At 39.4% G+C, this 23,809-nt stretch overlaps 1 protein-coding gene across 1 annotated transcript in view; it reads right to left on the reverse strand.

Annotated features, from left to right (window-relative positions):
- Window positions 1-23,809, reverse strand: part of LOC124613093 (RNA-binding protein Raly-like) — a 1,050,615-nt gene that overhangs the window by 311,825 nt on the left and 714,981 nt on the right. Inside the window, exon 5 of the mRNA XM_047141685.1 lies at window positions 5,527-5,544. Coding sequence (XP_046997641.1) covers window positions 5,527-5,544 — 18 coding nt within the window. The remainder of the gene's footprint in view (window positions 1-5,526; window positions 5,545-23,809) is intronic.

Here is a 23,809-nt window from a genome sequence, read left to right on the forward strand (position 1 = left end):
TTCAAGGACTTAAGGCTGCCACATTCACTGCTCGACATTTTTTTTTTTTTTAAATTCCGATTTTGGCCGTCTAGGGACCGCGTTAAACAACTATTTTTCAATGTACATTTCTCCTATTGCGCTCCTCCTCTTTTCTCTTCTGCCAATATGTCTTCATCCTCTCTCTGTGCTGCTCCCTTCGGTCTTCTGTCCACACTGTTCCTCCAGTTCTTCTCTTCTTCACTTCAAATCCTTCAAAAAGTTGAATTTTGTCTCTCATTAAGTCTCTGTTGGTTATATCATCTTCTCCTGTACCCATCTCCTCTAAGTCTGCTTTGACTTCTTTGAACCAGGTAATTTGGGTTTTGCGGTTCTTGTCAAAAAACATGAATATTTTCTTTGTCAGCCTTTCATCATTCATTCTTTTCAAATGGGCGTAAAAGCTTACTCTTCTCTTCCTCATAGTATCTCCCACTTTCTCAATTTTGTCATACACTTCTCTATTACTTCTAAGCTTCCAAGTCCCATTCTCAAACCTCGGCCCAAGTACTCTTCTAATGATCTTTCGCTCCTTTTTTGCTATAGCTTCCATTTCCTTGTTAGTGTTCATTGCTAAACATTCAGATGCATACAGACACTCTGGCTTAATCACAGTGTTGTAGTGCCTTAATTTTGCGTTAATTGATACTGACTTCTTGTTGTACACATTCTTTGTTAGCTGGAATGCCATTTCCATTTTTCTTGTTCTTGTTTTATTTCCTTCTTTATCTGAAACATTGGGCTAGATGATTTCCCCTAAATATTTGAAATTAGAAACCTTCTTTATCTGGCCATACTTTGTAATCATATTGTTCGGTGCCTCTTTTACATTGGTTAGGTACTCTGTCTTTTCAAAGGAGATTTTCAGTCCTGCTTTTTCTGCTGTTTCATTCAGAATATTGATCTGTTTGACTGCTTCTTCCAAACTTCCTGCCAGAATCGCTAAGTCATCAGCAAAAGCGAGGCAATCTACTTCTAATCCATCCTTTATTCTTCCTAATCTGATTTTTTGTATTCCTTCTTCAGTCGTTTTCTTCCTCCACTCTCTAATAACTTTTTCTAGCACACAGTTGAATAGGGTAGGTGACAACCCATCTTCTTGTCTTAATCCTGTTCTGATTTTGAATGGTCTGGATACCTCACCACGGAACTTTGCTTTTGCATAGGTATCCGTAAGTGTTTCTTTGACGATTGCGACTGTTTTCTTGTCTGCTCCAAAGTCACTAAGGATGTTAACCAAGGTTGTTCTGTCAACGGAGTCGTACGCCTTCTTGAAGTCAACAAACGTGATAAAGATGTCTTTTCCTCTTAATCGTCTATATTTAATAATTAACTTCAAGTTTAAAATTTGCTCCACACAAGATCTTCCCTTCCTAAAGCCTGCTTGGTATTCACCAATTTCTTGATCAAGTTGTTTCTCCAATCTGTTTTGTAGGGCCTTAGATAGAATTTTATACGTTACCGGAAGTAAAGATATCCCTCTGTAGTTATTTGCATCGGTTTTATCCCCTTTCTTGAAGATGGGGTGGATTAATGCAGTTTTCCATTCTTCCGGTATACGTTCCGTTCTCCAAATCTCATTGATTATTCCCAGTAGTTTTTCTTGAGTTGTATTATCCACACTTTTCCACATTTCTGCAATTATCATGTCTTCCCCTGGTGCTTTATTGTTCTTAAGGTTTTTAATGATTTCTCTGATTTCTATTAGGCATGGGGGTTCAGAATTATTGTTTACTGTATTTGGGGTGTTGGCTGGTAATTTTTCAATAGGTTCCTGACAGTTGAGGAGTTGTTCAAAATATTTTGCTAATATTTCACAATTTTCTTCATTATTCATTGCCAGTTTTCCAGTGGTATCTTTAAAACACAGATTTGGTGCTACATATTTTTGTAGTTTCTGTCTGAATGTGCTGTAAAAGGATCTGTTATTGTTTCTCTTAAAATCTTTATCCATTTGTGTAAGTTGGTTCTTTTCAAATAGTCTTTTTGCTGATCTAATGAGTTTTGCTGTAGAAGCTCTTTGCTGTTTGAACTCCAGGTAGTCCTTATCACTTTTGGTTGAGTGCCATTTCTTCCATGCCTTCATCCTTTGTTCTATTGCTTCCTCACATATCTCATCCCACCATTCGTGTTTCTTTCTCTTTTTCATTTTTGCGACTTCTTGAGCAGATCTTATCATTCCTTCTTTAATATCTTCCCATTTATCCTAACATATAACTATGTTTTGACACAATTCTTCTCTTTTCTCTTTCAAGATGTTTGCGTCTATCTTTTGAGTTTTCCTGTTTTGTATTTGTTTCTTTCTTTGTGGTATGAAATTTAATTTGATTGTCGATAAGTGGTGGTCAGTTACAATGTTTGCCCCTTTCCGAACTCTCACATTCATTATTTCTTTTTGATTATAGTGTGTGATGGCTATGTGATCTATCTGGAACTCTCCAATACTTGTGTTTGGTGATTTCCATGTTTTCTGTTTCTTAGGAGGTTTTTTGAAATTTGTAGACATTAATTTTAAGTTATGACCCTTGCATAGTTCTATTAATCTTTCTCCATTTCTGTTTGTCCTTTTGTGAGCCGGGTAGTTTCCTACTGTTTTTTTGTATTTTTTTTCTCGGCCTATTTGTGCATTGAAGTCCCCAAACAGTATTTTCACATTTGATGTTGGGATTTTAGAAAGTTCGTGGTCTAGAGATTCCCAATATGTATCTACTTTCTGAGGGTTTTTCTTATTGTCATTGTTGATGGGTTCGTGGCAATTAATAAGTGTATAGGTTTTATTTAGGGCGCGGAATGTGAGAAAAGACAAGCGTTCATTAGGTGACTGGAAGTCGGTTATTGAGTTTACCCAGTTAGATTTCACGATGAAGCCTGTTCCAAGGTGGGGAAGGCCTCTTCCACATGGGTTCCAGCCTTTGTTTCCTTTAAATATCCTGTATCCTTCATAATCCATTAAATCTTCATCTGTAAATCTGGTTTCCTGCAGCGCACATATTTGGATTTTATATACCTTCAAGACTTTGGTGAGCTGCTTCAGTTTTCCCGGCTTCAAGAGCGAGTTAATATTTAGGGTTCCAAACAAATGTACGTTGTTTTTCTTCAGTTTAGAGGATTTTGAATTTCTTGAACGACATGGTGCTTCAGGCTCTCCAGAATCCTTAGGCCTGATTGCGCTGCTGTTAGCGGCGGAGGATTGGCTACCTCCTGGAGTAGTTCTATCTAGAGAAATTGACATCATGCATAGTTGTTTGAAATTCCAGAGGGAGATGGCTTTTTGGACCATTCCGAGGTTAAAACTGGGATTGTAAGTTCCAGAGTGTGTGTTCAGCCGCTCCTAACATGGAGAACAGACGCTGTTTGTAGCCGCTCCTCTAGGAGTTCAGACGCTACATTTCGTTAGTTTTTGGTCCGCCCTGGGTATTTGATTTCCCCAGTACCACCTATATCTAGGAGGCATTCCCCTATCTGCCATTAAAATTAGTCTACTTTGCTTATTTTCATTCGCTTATGTTATATGCTATTATATTTTAGGGTAACTCTTCCCGTTCTCAAAGGATGTTTTTAGTTCAGAAACGGGTAGTTGGGGCAGTAAGTGGTGTAAGTTCTCGAACACCTTGTCGACCTCTGTTCACCTGTCTCGGTGTTCTGACATTGGTCTCTCAATATATACATTCTTTACTCTCGTTTCTTGGTAACAGTATCAGCTTATTCCCAGGAATTAGCAGCTTTCACTCAGTTAATACTAGGCAGAAATATAATCTGCATTTGGATCGCACTTCCTTGACTCTTCTGCAGAAAGGTGTGCAGTATACTGCTGCATCCATTTTGAATAAGCTGACACAATAATTCAAAGATCTTAGCAGTGATCCACGCGGTTTGAAATTGAAACGGAAGAGTTTCCTCATGGGTCACTCCTATTCTGTCGAGGAATTCCTTGAAAAATTAAGCTCAGTCCTATGTTTCCTGCGATTGCGTTTACTTAAGCTTATGGCTTGTTTCTTTTGTTTTCATAAACATTTTGTTTTATCTCTTATTACTTTTAAGTCGTAATTTCATGTACTGACACGTTTCATGACCTTGGAGATTTGCTCCTCAATTTGGTCTTGCTGAATTTGAAGTGTGAAATAAAGATAAAAAAATACCAACGTTAATAATACACTGGTGTGCAGAACGAAAGGATGAAAGTAACTTTCGTATCATGTGTCACAGAAAGAAATACGAAAAGAAAATAATTACGCTGCTGTCACCATGATTCATGGTAGTCCCCTGGACAGTACGAAACGGGGGACATGGTTCTTAATAGGGTTGTGATCACCACTGACGGGAATGTGTGCTCTGCAGCGCGCTCCCATACTGGATACAAGGTTGCTAGGGAGTTCTTCTGGTAGGGCGTACCATTCCTCCACCAGCTCGATTGACGAGTGCCGCCTGGTCGGTGGTGCATTTGGGCCTGTTGCAAGCATCTCACACCTGCTCGATTGCATTCAAGTGGAGGAATGGACAGGGCAGCTACTCGCTGAACGTTCTCTCATGCAAAGGGCACCTCCACCTGCGTTGTCCGATGCTCTGTATTCCATACAAAATAAGCCAGGGCCGAATACACCCCTGAAGCGAAGCACGCGAGGAATGTTTACAATGTCACAACAACACTGACCAGCGAGTGTACAACGTTCAAAGATTCTGAAGTCATAAGTACTTGTAACATATAGCCAACCACCACCAAATATTGACCACCATGAGCGCGGTGACTTCCAAATCAGTGAACACGGTACATCACAGGTCAGTGATATTGTGGCACTGTCCTCCTTCCCCAAGTGCAGGTGGGCCAGTCCTTGGAACAGGAGGATATTCGGCGAATAGACTGGTCAGCCCGTTTCCCCGAATTTAATCACGTCGATAGCTACTGGGGTACGTTGGAGAGGCGTGCTGCAGTAAGTTTACGTGCACCATCGACCATCCAGCAGCTGTCGGCCGTGTTGGCTGAAGATTGCAACGACCTGCCGTATAGACGCCTTACCATCTCTGTGGCAGGTATGAGAGCACGTTGCAGAGCTTGCCCTGCCATCCGTGGTGATCACACGCCCTGTAATGTATAGAAGATCATCATACATTTTGATGACTTAAGCGCCATTACTGTCTTTGAAAAAAAGTGTCATTTATTTTCGCCTCATTACGTATTTATACTAATTCCGTTTGTTCCAAGTCTCGTCAAGCTATGTTACTTGGCAGTAACACTTACTGAGAGGCTTAGTTTCGTCCTTAAGTACTGCACACCAGCGTGTTATTACTATTACTGTAAGAAATACTTTAGACCATTCAATAGAGATTTAATCTCGTATCAGGCGTAACACTTACTTCACACAAGACGTCACTTAATTTCGAGATTTACGTTTTGTTGTCACTATTTGTTGTCGAACAGAATTATTTTCCCTTCGCAGCTACTGAAATAAGAAAATGTGGCAGTCACTTACTTGTGCTTTCGACAACTACCACCTCACCAGTCTCGCTTACCTGTCGTAGTAGTAATCCCTGAAAAAGAGAAAGATGGCATTAGTGACGGCCAATGCTTTGCAAATGCACATGTGTAGTGATTGACCTATTCATGAACTGTATATTGCTGATTCGGAGGAAGCTGTGCCGTAGTGCACACGCTTTCTGTGCATGCCTGTCAGTCTCTATCCTTAATATTCTGTCAGTCATTATCGCTTACAGTTTTACTGGACGTGCATTACATACTGATAATGAGGGAACTTTTCTGTTTTCACTACTGAGAAACAAAATAGTGTCTGAGATGGTTTTAAAAACTAACATGCTGCAATCTTCTTGTGTAAAGACAAAATCCCACAAAAGCACCTTCAGAAAAATGTAAATTTTTAGACCCTTTATTTACTTTGATGTAACGGAATGTGGTCGATGCAGATTACATATTGCCACGAGATTTGGTGAAACGTGGATAAGACAACGTTGTGTCCGTCACGAGAAGGTCTGAAAACTGTTCTTCACATTTTTCCTCTAAACAGAGCTTATCATTTTCAGGGATAACTTCTAAAGGATGACTGTCTAAAGATTGGAAGGTAAATGCCAAGAGAAATATATCAATGGGAAGATAGAAACAAACAATACGACTCACATATCTTTTGAACTCCCGATATCGCTTAACAATTCCTATAGGGACCTCACGAGTGTTAATGACTCCCTGTGTCGAGAAACACATAGTCAAGTTTCCAATATTTTCCCACGAATGTGGTTTTCGAGATTTTCTGATGTGTATGACAGACGATTGAGGATGTGCAGAGGACAAGTAAAGAATGCCTTTTCCTGCTCAGTATTTAGGAGGGCTGACTGCTCATCTTTGTCACGTTTTGCTACATGGAAACGTTCCGACAAACTACGCTCTCGACTCCACTCTCTGGTAGAATCACCACACCTAACAAAAGGAGTAGGGCAAATCCAACGGCTGGAACCGTATAAAAGGCATTAAAGAAATGGGGAATGTCTGTTTTCCACACAACAAACTTACTTATCTGAAGAATGTATTTGTCTACAATCCCTGTTTGGGTGTCACCAATCTGAAGTATTATTCGCTGACGAAACAATACCATTTAACCGGCAATAATTATAACCAGACACTAAACCTCTATTATTTGGTAAAGAAAGCTAGAAAATAGCTTTAAACAATGTATGTTAGCATATGCAGTATTTAAATGTCCTGTTTCTCTAAACTTATTCGTCAGCGAACTGAAAAAAAAGCGCACAGAAAATGTAGAAAATATGTCTCAAACAACGACAATAGTTCTTAAAAATGTGCCGTAACATACAATAAATAAGGTAGTATGAAAGTATCCATAGAAAACTATATCTCAAAAAAACAAATAATAAAAATGTAATAATGTGCCACTGTGTTTCTATAAGCATGCTATTTTCTGCATGTTTCAGATTTAAGAAACCCACTGATGATGGTGATATTTGTCGCTGAAACCACTTTGGGGAAATAAACAAATAAACGAATAACAAGATGTTTTGCACCAAGGCGGACTCAATTTCTGACATTGTTGTTTTTGGAGTGTCCATGGATTGATAAAAACACAGTGCAACGCAACAGTACACGCACTTGACAAGGACAATTTGTGGAAACGCCTCATCATTCTCGATACATCCTCCGCAATGCAGCAACACAAGATCGGAAGCCACAAAGATCACGTTATTTGGATAAAGTCAAAACAAATTTTTTATACAACATTCTTTTTCCGTTGTGGAGATACAACGGTTTAAAGTGGCTCTAAGTGTAGCACGTACAAAGACAAACAAGCTTTTCGGGGAGCTTTTTGAAACACGCCATTTCTATATTTCACACAAGTGGAAAACTGTTTCAAAGACGAATACATGTAATTAATGGTCGTACTGTTCCTTTATGAAAGCTTCATACGTTGCCACGATATAAACAAAATGGTTCGAAAGACAATAAAAAGACACCGGATCAGTCGTCAGCTGAGTCAACAAGAGTCTGCACCGGTTGCGATGCTGTGGCGGCCTATCGGCAAAATTATGGTAGAGTAAAAGTTGGGAACGAGAATGAAAAATGCACAAAAGAATGCGAATATGTCTTTGCCAGAGTTAGGACTGTAAAATAAGGGAGCCGGCCGGGGTGGCCGAGCGGCTCTAGGCGCTACAGTCTGGAACCGCACGTTCGCTACGGTCGCAGGTTTGAATCCTGCCCCGGGCATGGATGTGTGTGATGTCCTTAGGTTAGTTAGGTTTAAGTAGTTCTAGGTTCTAGGGGACTGATGACCTCAGAAGTTGAGTCCTATAGTGCTCAGAGCCATTTGAACCATTTAAAAGAAGTGAACTAGCTTGTTGACTTAGATGGTAGCTTCAAAGTCATTGAAATCAAAACATGTTGACATATTTGCGCTTTTTTTTAGAGCTACGCTACTTCCTCAGCACAGTGAGCTCTCTTAGCTGCTGTTGGCACACCTGCACCTCGCAATATATAGGCTAAAGCCCCTGATCATATGCCCAAAATCCAGAAGATTCGCCAGCTACAGAAAACAAAATGTAATATCATATAGCAGACATTTAATACCTAAAAAAAGTTTTTCTGGGGGGATAAATTTTCTGGGAATCGATTTGTTCCCTGGGGGATACTGCAACAGCTTTTTGATTATTGTGTGTGTGTGTGTGTGTGTGTGTGTGTGTGTGTGTGTGTGTGTGTGTGTGTGTCTTTCCGTGTGTGTGTGTGTGTGTGTGTGTGAGGGTAGGTCGATGGGTGGGTGGAGGGAGAGTTAATTTTATTTTTATCTCCAATGGTACCATGTCTCCCTCAAACCCACTCCTTGTTGCATGCATGGACAGGGGTGTAAGGACAAATAGACACAAATTTATGTATTTCTAGAGATGGGATGCATGTGCAATGGGAAGTATCCAAGGTTGACAGTGCATCTATAACAGAAAATATCCCAGAATGGGGATACAAGCATCCAAAACTTTGATGACAAGTTGCGTCATTTGGCAGTACCCTGTTAGATGACGTGATGGCATATGTCATGTTATACGACATGGCATCATGTATCGTGTTACTTTACATGACACGATGCATCATTTTACATACATGGGCACTAATAGTAACTAGTGAAAACACGTGAATATGTCAAGATGTTGTGATTTTAATGTCTTTCTAGCTGCCAAATAAGACGAAAACCTAGCTCCCTTCTTTTATATCCCTAACTCTGCCCAGGACATATTCGCCTTTTTCTGTGCAATGACAGGAGCATTTTTCATTGTGGTCAAATACACATCGTCGGGTTTAATGTCGCTAAACGAATAAGTTACAGTCGTTTTCATTACTCCATGCTTGTTTTTAATTAATAGGTTTTCATTTATTCAGAACAGCTGTCTGTACATCTTCCGCGTGTATGTCAACACGTGTAACTGATATATTAGGTACGTTAAGACCGTGTCACAAAAGGAGTAATGTCGAAAGACATAAACACTATTTGTTAGGAAATCTCCATTCGTACACTATCAGAGACATGAGTTTTCCTACGGGAACAGCAGTATCCAAAAGTCGTAGCCTGTTTTCAATTGCTCCCAAATGAAGAAATGCAAAGGAAAAGGCGAAATACACCTTCAGTGTACGGTACCCATCCCTCACATATTTCTTTACTTATAATTTTACTGTTTCAGAGAAGGAGAATTATGCGGGATACGCATGTGGCTGAAAGAAAAGCAGCTAACAGGAACGAGTCTATTTATGTGACTGAACAGTTTAACTGGATTTGTCGCAGAGCCACCTACGAAAACTAAGTACAACCGAAATACAAGTGACTGCATTTCAGTTTCTCGGCTGTGATCATGTAATTCCGAAATGTTCACTGTTAGCACAACTGACAAGTATTGCCCCGCGGTGTAGCCGCGTGGTCTAGGATGACTTTTCACGGTCCGCGCGGCTACACCCGTCGGAGGTTCGAGTCCTCCCTTTGGCGTCAGATTAAGTAATATGTAAGCTTAGGGACCGTAGACCTCAGCCGTTTGGTACCATAAGGTCGTACCACAAATTTCATTTTGACAGGTATTCACCGTGTACTTTTCCACAATACATTTTTGTACGAAACATACTTTCAGCAGAAACAGCTGGAGTTCTTAAAACCATTGAAAATAAGGGCGTTGTCAAGAACTTAAACCTCGCACTTCCATACTATTTTCGACGTGTGGGCCTCTACAATCACGCAAGGAATTACTGGTCACAAGTAGAGAGACGGCAATCGGCCACGCCTGTAGCGAACACCCTTCTTCGCTAGAACCGGTCGACTGCTGAAACACATACAGAATCTCGAACAAAAACAATCCCATCAGTATTGCCATCAATGATCGACAGTGTACACCTCAACTGTAAATTCCGGTGAACTAGAGCTCTGCTAGCGTGGGCGTACTGTGCAGTAACGCTAGTCAGTCGCCTATAAAAACCAGGGCGTGTTGGAAGGGGGTTCTGGGTCAAAATACCTCTAGTGACGCCCATACACTGAAGTACCAAAGAAACTGGTATAGGCATGCGCATTCAAAATACAGAGATATGTAAACAGGCACAATACGGCGCTGCGGTCGGCAACGCCTATTTAGGACAGTGAGTGTCTGCCGAGTTGTAAGATCGGTTACGCTGCTACAATGGGATTTTATCAAGATTTAAGTGAGTATGAACGTGGTGCACGAGCGATGGAAAACTGCATCTCCGAGGCAGCGATGAAGCGAGGTTTTCCCGTGCGACCACTTCACGAGTGTACCGTGAATCAGGAACCCGGTAAAACATCAAATCTCCGATATCGCTGCGACCGGGGAAAGATCATGCAACAACGGGACCAACGAATACTGAAGAGAATCGTTCAACGTGTCAGAAGTGCAACCCTTCCGCAAATTGCTGTAGATTTCAGTGCTGGGCTATCAACAAATGTCACAGTGCGAGCCATTCAACGAAACATTATCCTTATGGTCTTCCGGAGCCAAAGACCCACTCGTGTATCGTAGATGACTGCGTAGGACAAAGCTTTACGCCTCGCCTGAGCCCGTCAACACCGACATTAGACTCTTGATGACTGGAAACATGTTGTCTCGTCGGACGAGTCTCGTTTCAGATTTTATCAATATGGTTCAAATGGCTCTGAGCACTATGGGACTTAACAGCTGAGGTCATCAATCCCCTATAACTTAGAACTACTTAAACCTAACTAACCTAAGGACATCACACACATCCATGCCGAAGCAGGATTCGAACCTGCGACCGTAGCGGTCACGTGGTTACAGACTGAAGCGCCTAGAACCGCTCGGCCACAACAGCCGGCGAAGATAGATCAACTGGTTAAAATACTAGCAGTGTGGGTTTCAGTGGATACCGATTTGTCAACGGAGACAATGCTTGTGGTTTAACTGCTCTTACGCAATGAACAGTTGGATACTACGCATTGTTTTATCCTCATGAGTTTAACGCAAGTGAGTGACGTTAATGAGGAACATATGGTTCCGGTTAGTGTGGATAACTATGGCAGAGAGGAGGTGACTCTGTCAAAGGGTGCAATAATAGCCACTCTGGAAGTGGCGGAAGATGAGGACTTGGATAAGTCGAGCCTAGAGGAAAGACACAAGGAAACATTCGATAAGGGAGTGTTGCGAGGGAAAGTAGATCATTTGAAGGGCAGTGATCGAATGGATGTGGAGAATTTGTTGTTGAGGTTTAGTGATTTATTTTGGCGAACGGAAGGTAACCGGCAACCCCGGTGACACAACATCACGTACCGACAGGGGATAGTGCGCCAATTTATAGGGAGACATACCGTATAGCAAAGCAGTTGCAATTTACTGAACAATAACTACGGTCTGGGATCATACAACCGAGTCCCTGGAGCACCAATACTGTCAGCGTACCAAACACATTAGCGGACGGGACACGGAAACATTTATTTTGCTGTGACTACACATATCTAAAAGCGTCAATCATTTCGGATCCTTGTCCAATTCCAAACCTCACGGAAACTTTGGATAATCTGGGTCAGTGTCGGTTCTTTATAACTATGGGCCTCAGGAGTGGATACAAACAATTAAAGGTGGCTCCTGTGATAGGCCGAAAACAGCATTTACCATCCAAGCAGGACATGCCATTTGGACTAAAGAACGCACCGGCAACTTTTCAGCGGTTATTAGATGGGGTATTGAGAGGATTAAAGCCAAAAACATATTTATTATCTCAGTGAAATATTGGCCCATTCAAAGGATTTACCAGAGTATGTGAGCGTGGTACATATGCCGATGTCACAAGCGGAGGATGAGGAGATAAAGTGTGTATTGAATGGGTAGTTCAGTACGTAAAGGGAGACGAAAATGTAATAATAATGGGGACTGGAATGTGGTTGTAAGGGAAGGAGTAGATGAAAAGTTTACGGGAGATTATGGGCTTGGCAGAAGGAATGAGAGAGGAGAAAGACTAATTGAGGTCTGCAATAAATTTCTGCTAGTAATAGCGAATACTCTGTTCAAGAATCACAAGAGGCGGAGGTGTAATTGGAAAAGGCCGGGAGATGTGGAAAGATTTCATTCAGATTACATGATGGTCAGGCACAGATTCCGAAATCAGACGCGTGCCCAGGAGCAGATATAGACTGAGATCATAACTTAGTAAATATTCTGAAGTTTAAGGGAGTAGTCAGGGCCGACCGCTGTAGCCGAGCGGTTGTAGGCGTTTCAGTCCGGGACCGCGCTGCTGCTATGGTCGCAGGTACGAATCCTGCCTCGGGAATGGATGTGTGTAATGTCCTTAGGTTAGTTAGGTTTAAGTAGTTCTAAGTCTAGGGGGGCGGCCGAAGACTTCCGGCATAAGAAGTCAGCCTCATTCTGCCAACGGCCTTGTCAAAGAGGGCGGAGGAGCGGATAGAGGTTCAGGGCACTCTCTTGTCCTAGGGGTGGGAAATTGCCCCTTAAGGCGGAAGAATCAGCAATGATCAACGACATGAGGATGCAGAAGGCAATGGAAACCACTGCACTAAAGACAAGTAACGTGTATCCAATGGACATGTGGCCTGTAATTGAAGAAGTGTCATGATGATCTCTCCATTGGCAAAAGATTCCGGAATAGTCCCCCATTCGGATCTCCTGGAGGGGACTGCCAAGGGGGAGGTTACCATGAGAAAAAGATTGAATAATCAACGAAGGGATAACGTTCTACGAGTCGGGGCGTGGAATGTCAGAAGCTTGAACATGGTAGGGAAACTAGAAAATCTGAAAAGGGAAGTGCAAAGGCTCAATCTAGATATAGTAGAGGTCAGTGAAGTGAAGTGGAAGGAAGACAAGGATTTCTGGTCAGATGAGTATCGGGAAATATCAACAGCAGCAGGAAATGGTATAACAGGTGTAGGATTCGTTATGAATGGGAAGGTAGGGCAGAGGGTGTGTTACTGTGAACAGATCAGTGACCGGGTTGTTCTAATCAGAATCGACAGCAGACCAACACCGACAACGATGGTTCAGGTATACATGCCGACGTCGCAAGATGAAGATGAACAGATAGATAAAGTGTATGAGGATATTGAAAGGGTAATGCAGTATGTAAAGGGTGAAACACGTATGTAACATAGCAGCGATGGCGAGGCATTGTAGCATCTGTGACCAGAGAGTTTGCGCTTGACCGCGCGAGTGTTGCGAGCAGTCTCAGTCTGTCAGCAGTCGTTGCGAGTCTGTCAGTAGTCGTTGCGAGTCGGTCAGTAGTCGTTGCGAGTCTGTAGCTCTGTCTAGTTGAGAGCAGTACTCTGTCAGTAGTCGTCGCGTGCAGTACGCTAATAGTCGTCATGCAGAGCGGTCGGTCAGTAGTAGCAGCCCAGTGCGGTTGTGTGATGTAGGCGGTCGGCAACACTGGTCAAGATGGTGAATAAGGTATACTATTAATTAATATAATCATTAGATAATGTAAAAATTTATTTATTGTAATTATTCTCCAACAAGTCCCCCAATAATAATTTTTATTTCAAAAGCATTTTCTCAAAAATTTAATTTTTTATTGAACTAAAGATTTCGTTGCACTTCCCATTTCATTCCACTTCTTTTGAAGAAAAATTCCACTAAAATCACAAAAAAAGAGAATATTATTATTTGCAATGCAGTTCCTCCAAGCGGTGCGTAACAACAAGAGCAGAAATGTGACATCCATTTATTCTGAGGTAAGACTTTAATTCTGATTGTTTTACACAGGGCCAAAGACCGATATTTCGGTTTAATTAAATTTTCTTATCACTGAATGGACTTTAAATTTTGTGAAGAATTTATATTTGAGTCAGATTGCGAATTTCACATTTTTGTTGCCATTTTCAATACCTCTCATTGTGGGCGAGGTTACGCTTAGCGCAATGTCCATTAGCATTCATAATTAAAATTTCTGTCTTGTAAATTTTTGTGGGGAGGTTACACTTGGCGACACCCAGTCCAGGATCGTATTTCGTTGAGAGTCTTTTGAGCGACAGTCAGATATCTGCTCTTATTTGCGTAGATATAATTAGGATTTGGCGCTACGCTTTTATTAACTTGTGGCTTTCTTTCTACAGGTCAACGGCAATTCGTTGCTCTGTTGTATTTGTGTGTTGCTTTTGCATTGTGCTTATTTATTTTGTGAATAATTTTGACTATTGTTAAAATGCCGCGAAAGACTGTGAATAGTGTATCGCGAAGTATTTTGAATGAAACTACCGACTCAAACAACTTTAGCGATAGGACATGTGACACGCAGTGTAATGATGACAATCCTGCGTTCACTAACAATCAGTGCATTCCAACCACTAATGATGACTTTTACCTGAATGATGAACAAACGAACTCAATTGTCTCGTCTGTTAATTTGACGACAATTGATGACGCGGAGCGGTCTGTAGTAATGAGCGCTGCCGAGCTTAACACACACGATTTAGAAAATCCAAGTAATGTACAGACAAATGTTTCTAATAAGAATGGACAGTGTACCGAAAATACGACGGATTCATTTAATTCCGAAATAGTGACTGACAATGTACGTTCGAGTGACAGATCTTTTTGTAAATTACAGAATGACCAAAGGGTCGCACAAAACGCGACAATTGCAAATACACCGTCAAATAGTACAAATAATAGAGTAGAGGATGTTACACTTGATCAGATTTTGGCAATATTACAACTAATAAATGAAATACAGAAAAACCGTCTCAAACAAAGTGAATTAATTAATGAAAGGTATAAACAATCGAATGAAGAACAAGACAACATTAATAAAAAAATTAAGCAACTTAGTGAACGGAATGAACAGCTTGAGGAACAGGTTAAAGCCATTGCCGCGCAAAATTATGATGGTAGAGGACAATTACGTGTGAACACTAAGACTTGTGCTAATAACAGTAATGAAAAAGTTGGCACTGTTGCACAAGAATCAAGTAGCACACGTGTAGGCACAACAGAATTACATAAAGACGAAGTTATTGCAGTCACTGAACAATGTTCAGCAAACGCAACAGAGATACACGAAATTAATGCAGTCACTGAAGAATGCCTTAGAAACGAAGTACAGATTCGCGACGAAATTAATTTAGAGTCAGTGGAAGTATCACACACTCCGAATACGGAAGCTGACGAGAAATCTGAACGTCAGAACAACCAAATTGACGAAAGTAGTAAAGTAACAGAATTAACAATTATTTCAGTCACCAATACGTCACAGAACCCGCCACGTTGCGAAGATTTGTCAGACTTACGCAGCGCGTATAATGTGAGCAATTTACAGAGACTACGCGAATTAAAATCCGAAAAGCTACGCGATTTGAAATCCGAAAAGCTACGCAACTTGAAATCCGAAATGACACAGACGAACAGATTCACACACAAACCCGAACGTGTTCTCAAATTCAGTGACGAGAACGTTGATAATAAGCAGTTTGCATTTGTAAGGAAATGTAAAGAATTTAATAATGACAGCGTACAGGTACACGCTTTACACTGTATACGACAATTTATCTTTGTACATTCACCGCTATTGCCTGTAATGCAGAAGCTAGCTTTGAACCAGAGGCGACAATTTGCTATTGTATTTTCATCAGCATTACGTATTATGCAGAAAATGGAAGTAGCAAGAATACAGCGATTTACTTTTGGAATTTTACCGCCATTGCCTGCAACGCAAAAGTTAAAATTTATTTGTAGTGCGTAAAAGACCTCAGGGGATTCATTACGCTTTAATGAATATGTGCCGTAGCGAGCATAGGGCCCCGAGCTGTAGTAGTGCTGTTTCATCTTTAGTTTTCTGCACTGCTGCCTTCTCTTCTACTATCCTATATATCTATCCAAACTGCTCTTCAACTATTGCTCTACCTAGTATTAAGAAACGAGTAATGAAAACCGGATGAGACAAATTTTTTACTGAAAGTGACAATTTTCATTAGGCACTCCAGAACCACGAGAATTTTAATAACAGATAAAATCTTAATCATCAGTATGTATAAAATTTTGAGCAGTCGGAACCATATTTTTGTAACAATGGATGTTTTTCATCACAATACCATGAAAGTCAACCGCTTAGCATACCTAACCAACAATGCAGTCTACAAGGTCAACCAGGCTTTAATGTTTCGCCGCGTGCACGTATGGTCCCAGCTCCAACAAATAGTAACGCGTGGCAGCAAAGAAATAACTACGTACAGATAACACACTATTTCAACTCGTATCGCAATACACCGTATAGAAATTACTATCACGACAGACGTAAAAAAATGATGAGCACAATTTTCAGCGTACATTTAATAACAGTCGATCTTATGAGCAGCAAGAACATTAACAACAACAAATAATGATGAATGAAACAGACAATAGGTGTCATCGATAGCGTAATACGTCAGTAAGAAATAAAAGAACAGTTCATATAGTGGATATGCCACAACATTCTCCCGTAAATAACAACACGTACGATAGATTTTAACCAGATACAGCACAGATTGCATATTACAGTAACGCAAACATTACTTTTGACACGCAGAATTTTGTTCACGAGAATGTTATTTGAAAACATGCTTTGCTGAATGCTCCACTTTTATCGCACCCAGATCTTACCAGAAATTTTTCCATTGCTACCGACAGTTCCAACACCGCTTTAGGCGTACATATTTTCCAGGAAATTGAAGAAGATGGTTCTACAGTAATTAAAAACATCGCATTTGCAAGTCGCATTTTGTCACCTGCTGAACGAAATTACTCTGTTACAGAATTGGAAACACTATGTGTTGTATGGGCTTTCACGAGATTTAGGCATTTTCTTTATGGCAGACATACCACCGTTTACACAGATCACAGAGCGATACAATTTTTACTTTCGGCCAAATTCACTCACGATAGATTAAGTAGATGGAAACTGTATTTACAGGAATTTAATTTTACGATTGTTCACATTCCCGGCACGCAAAATGTTATAGCAGATGCACTATCGCGTTCTCTCGGCAACAATCAGCAAGACGTAGCAACCAACTTCTGCAAAACAAATTTCAGTGTCATGTACATTCAGCAAGTTGCATTTGAAAACTTTATTTCATCGTCATTACAGGACATAGCAAAGGAGCAAAATAAAGACAACGTGTGGAAAGAAATTAAACACCTTTGGCAAGATAGGAATAATGTTACGATTAGAAACCATTACACTGTACGCAATGACATTCTGTTTCGCCGCTCTCATCCTGACAGCAACAATTGGTTATTATGCATACCTGACGAATTGGTCAACAAATTAATTTGGTACACTCATTTAAGCTACGCACATTACGGAGCACGAAAATGTTTTCTTATACTGAGACAGAACTGTTATTTTACCAACATGGAGAAACGTATACAACGAGTTTTAGTGTCTTGTAAAATTTGCCAGAAAGCTAAATCAGACACCACTTCACATATTCCTCCATTATATCCCATTATACCTGTTAAATTAAGACATATGGCAGCTGTAGATATTTTTGGTCCGATTCCGAGAACTAACAGAGGTTTTTGCTACATTTTTGTCGCTGTTGAGCTCACTTCAAAATTTGTTACTTTCACTCCGTTACGCAAAGCTACTGCTAAAACTGTTTCGAAAGCATTTGTAAAACATTTTCTATCTCATGTAGGGCATGTAATGAAAGTAATTTCTGATAATGGATCACAATTTCGATGTGGCGTATGGACACGTATGTTACGAGCTAGAAACATTTCTCCGATCTATATATCCAAGTACCACGCTTCTTCGAACCCCTGTGAAAGATTAATGAAAGAAATTGGTAAGCTGTGCCGAATATACTGCCACAAAAGACATATTGATTGGGACACACACATACTCTCATTCCAAGATGTAATTAATTCCATTCCAAATGAATCCACTATGCTATCTCCGTCTGTGATACTGAAAAATGCTGAACCACCTAACAAAATTAAAGAATTAATAACATTTCCTACATCTCGTCGATTACGACACCACGAAATAATTAACATTGCGCTGAACAACATCAAACGTGCCGCAGAGCGCCGGAGAAGACAGCAAAAACAGGTTTGTACACGCCGAGACTTTCACGTTGGACAGAAGATATTAGTACGTACACACCATTTATCCAACAAATTAAAAGGTAAGTGCAGTAAATTTGAACTTCTATACGCAGGTCCATATCGGATTCGCAGCATTCCTCACCCCAATGTTGTACACGTCGAAACTTTGAGAACCAGAAAATCGAAAGGCAATCACCATATCTCAAACATTAAACCGTTTATTGAGTGAAACCACTGTATGATTCAACACACTATGATGCCATTTACTAATGCAATTATTTCACGTGACTAATTACTGATGATTATCGTATTTTTTCTTGGCAAGTGCCCGGCAAGGTAAGGTTAGCAGGTCGCTTTTCTTGTCGTTACACATCAGACCGTGCACATTTTCCATTTTTTTTGTGTATATGATTGTACTCCAGTTTTGTTTGTATGTACTGTGAAATAGTTAAGATATAACACACACCAGTTGACTTTGACATTTTTTGTTGCCATATGACACCTCAAGATCGTGACTGTTTAACATTTTTTTTTGCTACTGCATTGTATTATTCTGTGTACATTTTTGCATCTGAACACTGTCAACGTCTTTAACATATTACGTTTTCTGTCATGTTATGCTGTATGGTTAATTGTGTCACCATAAACCAGTCATTATTTAGTGGGTATATGATTTAAATGCAAGACATTAATCTCTGCTCATCAATTTCAGAAAGAAATGATGCATGTAAGAAATAAATTCAACAGAAATGGGAATTTCACCTACGGAATAAACGAAAGGAGATGCAATAACTTTATGAGGAAGAGTAAATGGATCAGGATTAACAAACATTAACAAGAATATACTATACTCATCACAGAATAGCAGTCTTAACTAATTTTTTCTTTCAGAATACAAGGTGATTGATGCAGGCTGTCAGAGAGAACTACACATCTTAGTTTTAGTGATGAAATATGCTAGAGATAAGGAATAGTTATGTAATGAGTAATGAAGTGATATTTTGCAGATGATAATGAATACTGATGAATAATGATGAAGGATATGATGTTATGAATAATGAAGTTTTTCTTTACAGATGATGATAATAGTGAAGTTATGATGATATGGATAATGAAGTTTTTTTCTTTACAGATGAGGATAATGTTGAAGTTATGTATTTATGCTACGTAGTTATTTAAGTATTTGTTGCAGTTTGCTTTGACAGCAGGTGTTACATTGCATAGTAGGATGACGGAAAGTTTTGGAAAGGACAGCTATGGAGCACATTTTATACACATTTCACTACCTGTTAATTCGAAGTTCACTACTTTTCAGCATAGTGTGCGTTTCTTCTTTCAGGTCAATAATCCATTTTGTAATTTTTCCAGGAGAAGTTTTTCATGATACTTACTAAACCTGTTACGTATTATACCTGTTCTAGTACTTGCATTTTTTATATTTTTTACCCATTTGTGTCTATCGTTTATAAATGTGATCACATGTACTGCCTTGTTACATAATCTTGCTACAGCTGACTCATGACGAATGACGTTACCTATCCTCATTTGCTGCAATAGGTCAAAAGCAAATAGTGTTATGTTTCAGCAATTAATTATCGATCCCAACGCAATGCATTGCTACCAAAAAAATGTATTACCAGTCGCACATAATGTCACTAGTTTATGATAATTCTGAATAATACTGATCAACTCTGAATAGCATGTCACTTGAGTAATGACCTCTTAATGAGACTATATTCAAAATAATGCTTTGTCACTAGCTAATAACTGCCACTGTTTATTGTAATGATACTACTTATAATGCCTGTGATTACTAATGATTTGACTGTAATTAACTGATTTTAATAATGACTTTGTAATGATCTGAATACTACTGAAGGAGGAACACTGTTTATTGTAATGATACTACTTATAATGCCTGTGATTATTAATGATTTGACTGTAATTAACTGATTTTTAATAATGACTTCGTAATAATCTGAATAATACTGAATGATGATTCTATTCAATACTTGCTGGCCACTGAGTGCCAATAATTAATGTCACTTGAAGAATTGTTATTAATTATGCCATTAATTAGCCCTTTTTTTCCCATGTTGAGTTTTCATGTTTTGGTTAATGGCCAATGAGTGCCAATAATTTGTATCACTCAATGTATTATGTTAATGCTAGGCCAATAATTGACTCTCCTTTTCAACTAAGACTTCTGATGAACATTATTCTGTCGTACTAAATATACTTTGTAACTGGCCAAGGACCACCACTGTTTATTGTAATACGATCACCCATGATGCCAGCTAGTGATTCTTAATAGATTGGAATGACACATAATTAATTAACTATGGTACTGTTTAATAATGCTTTGTAATTAATTAAGGCTAAAAATTCTTACTATATTGAAATGACAAATGATTAATTAATTAACTGTAATTAGACAAATGATTAATTAACGACAAATGATTAATTAACTGTAATTAGACAAATGATTAATTAACGACAAATGATTAATTAACTGTAATTAGACAAATGATTAATTAACTGTAATTAGACAAATGATTAATTAACGACAAATGATTAATTAACTGTAATTAGGAAAAGGCTAATGATTATTGGAATGACAAATGATTAATTAACTGTAATTAGGAGAAGGTTAATGATTCTTAATTATACTCTGTAACTGAAAAGAATGCGATTATTTCATAATGCTTTGTAACCAGGAAAAGAAGGCTACTGATTCTATGTACAACAATTAATGAACATTTTTCTGTAATACTACATACTTGGTACAGAAATGTTCAATAACTGGGCTATGAATGCCACAAACTACTAATTAAGTCTGTAATTGTCAATATTATGTGACTTGATGTCCTTCACCTCATAAGCTGACTACCCTGAATTACTGCAATGTCCATTTGTCCTGTTTATCCCAGTGATCATGGAGCACTATATTTGGTTTTGCACTAATTCTACGTTGGTGTGCCTTGTAAGAGTGTGGTGTTGACACGACATGCTGTCCACCACCATGAGCGATGAAGACATTATTATGGTCCCACTGTTTGGTGTACCTAATGTACTGCCAAAATGAAAATATGGAACATTACTACGACAGTTCAGTGTCTTGGCTACACTGATAAATTCTGATGGGAAAAGAACTTCAAGTTGTGTCACTTGGTGTTGTACTTCTGTGTAAAGATATGGACTTTCAAAACAGCTGTGTGCAATCTAAAGTGCTACAACCATGATGCAATCCTTCCCTTTCCTATCCTGATTCTTGTCACATAAAAAAAAAAAAAAAAAAAAAATTTTTTGGTAACATCATTTATGTTCATAGGTTATACATTTTTCGATTCGCTGAACTCCAATGCGAGTACACTTATGTCACTTGTCAACATAATATTTTTTGCCAGTCTGTTTATTTGTTCTGAATATGCTAAAGAATTTTTTTTCAGTGCCTGTGCACTTTGTTATCTGTCAAAAAATTTGTATATACATTTTTCTGATTTGCTACTATGTTTTGTATTCACATTTTGTCTTTGTCTGATATATTTTGTACTTAGTGCGTGTGCACAACATTTAAATATTCTGTAAGTTGTAGGATTTTGTTAATTAAAGAAAAATTTTGCCGCGCTTGGCAAGTCCAAATGACTCACCATCGCTGCCAAATTTTTGCCCCCCCAGTGGAGGGTTATGAAACACGTATGTAACATAGCAGCGATGGCGAGGCATTGTAGCATCTGTGACCAGAGAGTTTGCGCTTGACCGCGCGAGTGTTGCGAGCAGTCTCAGTCTGTCAGCAGTCGTTGCGAGTCTGTCAGTAGTCGTTGCGAGTCTGTAGCTCTGTCTAGTTGAGAGCAGTACTCTGTCAGTAGTCGTCGCGTGCAGTACGCTAATAGTCGTCATGCAGAGCGGTCGGTCAGTAGTAGCAGCCCAGTGCGGTTGTGTGATGTAGGCGGTCGGCAACACTGGTCAAGATGGTGAATAAGGTATACTATTAATTAATATAATCATTAGATAATGTAAAAATTTATTTATTGTAATTATTCTCCAACAAGTCCCCCAATAATAATTTTTATTTCAAAAGCATTTTCTCAAAAATTTAATTTTTTATTGAACTAAAGATTTCGTTGCACTTCCCATTTCATTCCACTTCTTTTGAAGAAAAATTCCACTAAAATCACAAAAAAAGAGAATATTATTATTTGCAATGCAGTTCCTCCAAGCGGTGCGTAACAACAAGAGCAGAAATGTGACATCCATTTATTCTGAGGTAAGACTTTAATTCTGATTGTTTTACACAGGGCCAAAGACCGATATTTCGGTTTAATTAAATTTTCTTATCACTGAATGGACTTTAAATTTTGTGAAGAATTTATATTTGAGTCAGATTGCGAATTTCACATTTTTGTTGCCATTTTCAATACCTCTCATTGTGGGCGAGGTTACGCTTAGCGCAATGTCCATTAGCATTCATAATTAAAATTTCTGTCTTGTAAATTTTTGTGGGGAGGTTACAAGGGGGACGAAAATCTAATAGTCATGGGCGACCGGAATGCAGTTGTAGGGGAAGGAGTAGAAGAAAAGGTTACAGGAGAATATGGGCTTGGGACAAGGAATGAAAGAGGAGAAAGACTAATTGAGTTCTGTAACACGTTTCAGCTGGTAATAGCGGATACCCTGTTCAAAAATCACAAGAGGAGGAGGTATACTTGGAAAAGGCCGGGAGATACGGGAAGATTTCAATTAGATTACATCATGGTCAGACAGAGATTCCGAAATCAGATACTGTATAGTAAGGCGTACCCAGGAGCAGATATAGACTGAGATCACAATATAGTAGTGATGATGAGTAGGCTGAAGTTCAAGACATTAGTCAGGAAGAATCAATGCGCAAAGAAGTGGGATACGGAAGTACTAAGGAATGACGAGATACGTTTGAAGTTCTCTAACGCTATAGATATAGCAATAAGGAATAGCGCAGTAGGCAGTACAGTTGAAGAGGAATGGACATCTCTAAAAAGGGCCATCATAGAAGTTGGGAAGGAAAACATAGGTACAAAGAAGGTAGCTGCGAAGAAACCATGGGTAACAGAAGATATACTTCAGTTGATTGATGAAAGGAGGAAGCACAAACATGTTCCGGGAAAATCAGGAATACAGAAATACAAGTCGCTGAGGAATGAAATAAATAGGAAGTGCAGGGAAGCTAAGACGAAATGGCTGCAGGAAAAATGTGAAGGCATCGAAAAAGATATGATTGTCGGAAGGACAGACTCAGCATACAGGAAAGTCAAAACAACCTTTGGTGACATTAAAAGCAACGGTGGTAACATTAAGAGTGCAACGGGAATTCCATTGTTAAATGCAGAGGAGAGAGCAGATAGGTGAAAAGAATACATTGAAAGACTCTATGAGGGTGAAGATTTGTCTGATGTGATAGAAGAAGAAACAGGAGTCGATTTAGGGGATACACTATTAGAATCGGAATTTAAAAGAGCTTTGGAGGACTTGCGGTCAAATAAGGCAGAAGGGATAGATAACATTCCATCAGAATTTCTAAAATCATTGGGGGAAGTGGCAACAAAACGACTATTCACGTTGGTGTGTAGAATATATGAGTCTGGCAATATACCATCTGACTTTCGGAAAAGCATCATCCACACAATTCCGAAGACGGCAAGAGCTGACAAGTGCGAGAATTATCGCACAATGAGCTTAACAGCTCATGCATCGAAGCTGCTTACAAGAA

This window comes from Schistocerca americana, chromosome 4 (genome assembly GCF_021461395.2).
Source record: "Schistocerca americana isolate TAMUIC-IGC-003095 chromosome 4, iqSchAmer2.1, whole genome shotgun sequence".
Classification (NCBI taxonomy): domain Eukaryota; kingdom Metazoa; phylum Arthropoda; class Insecta; order Orthoptera; family Acrididae; genus Schistocerca; species Schistocerca americana.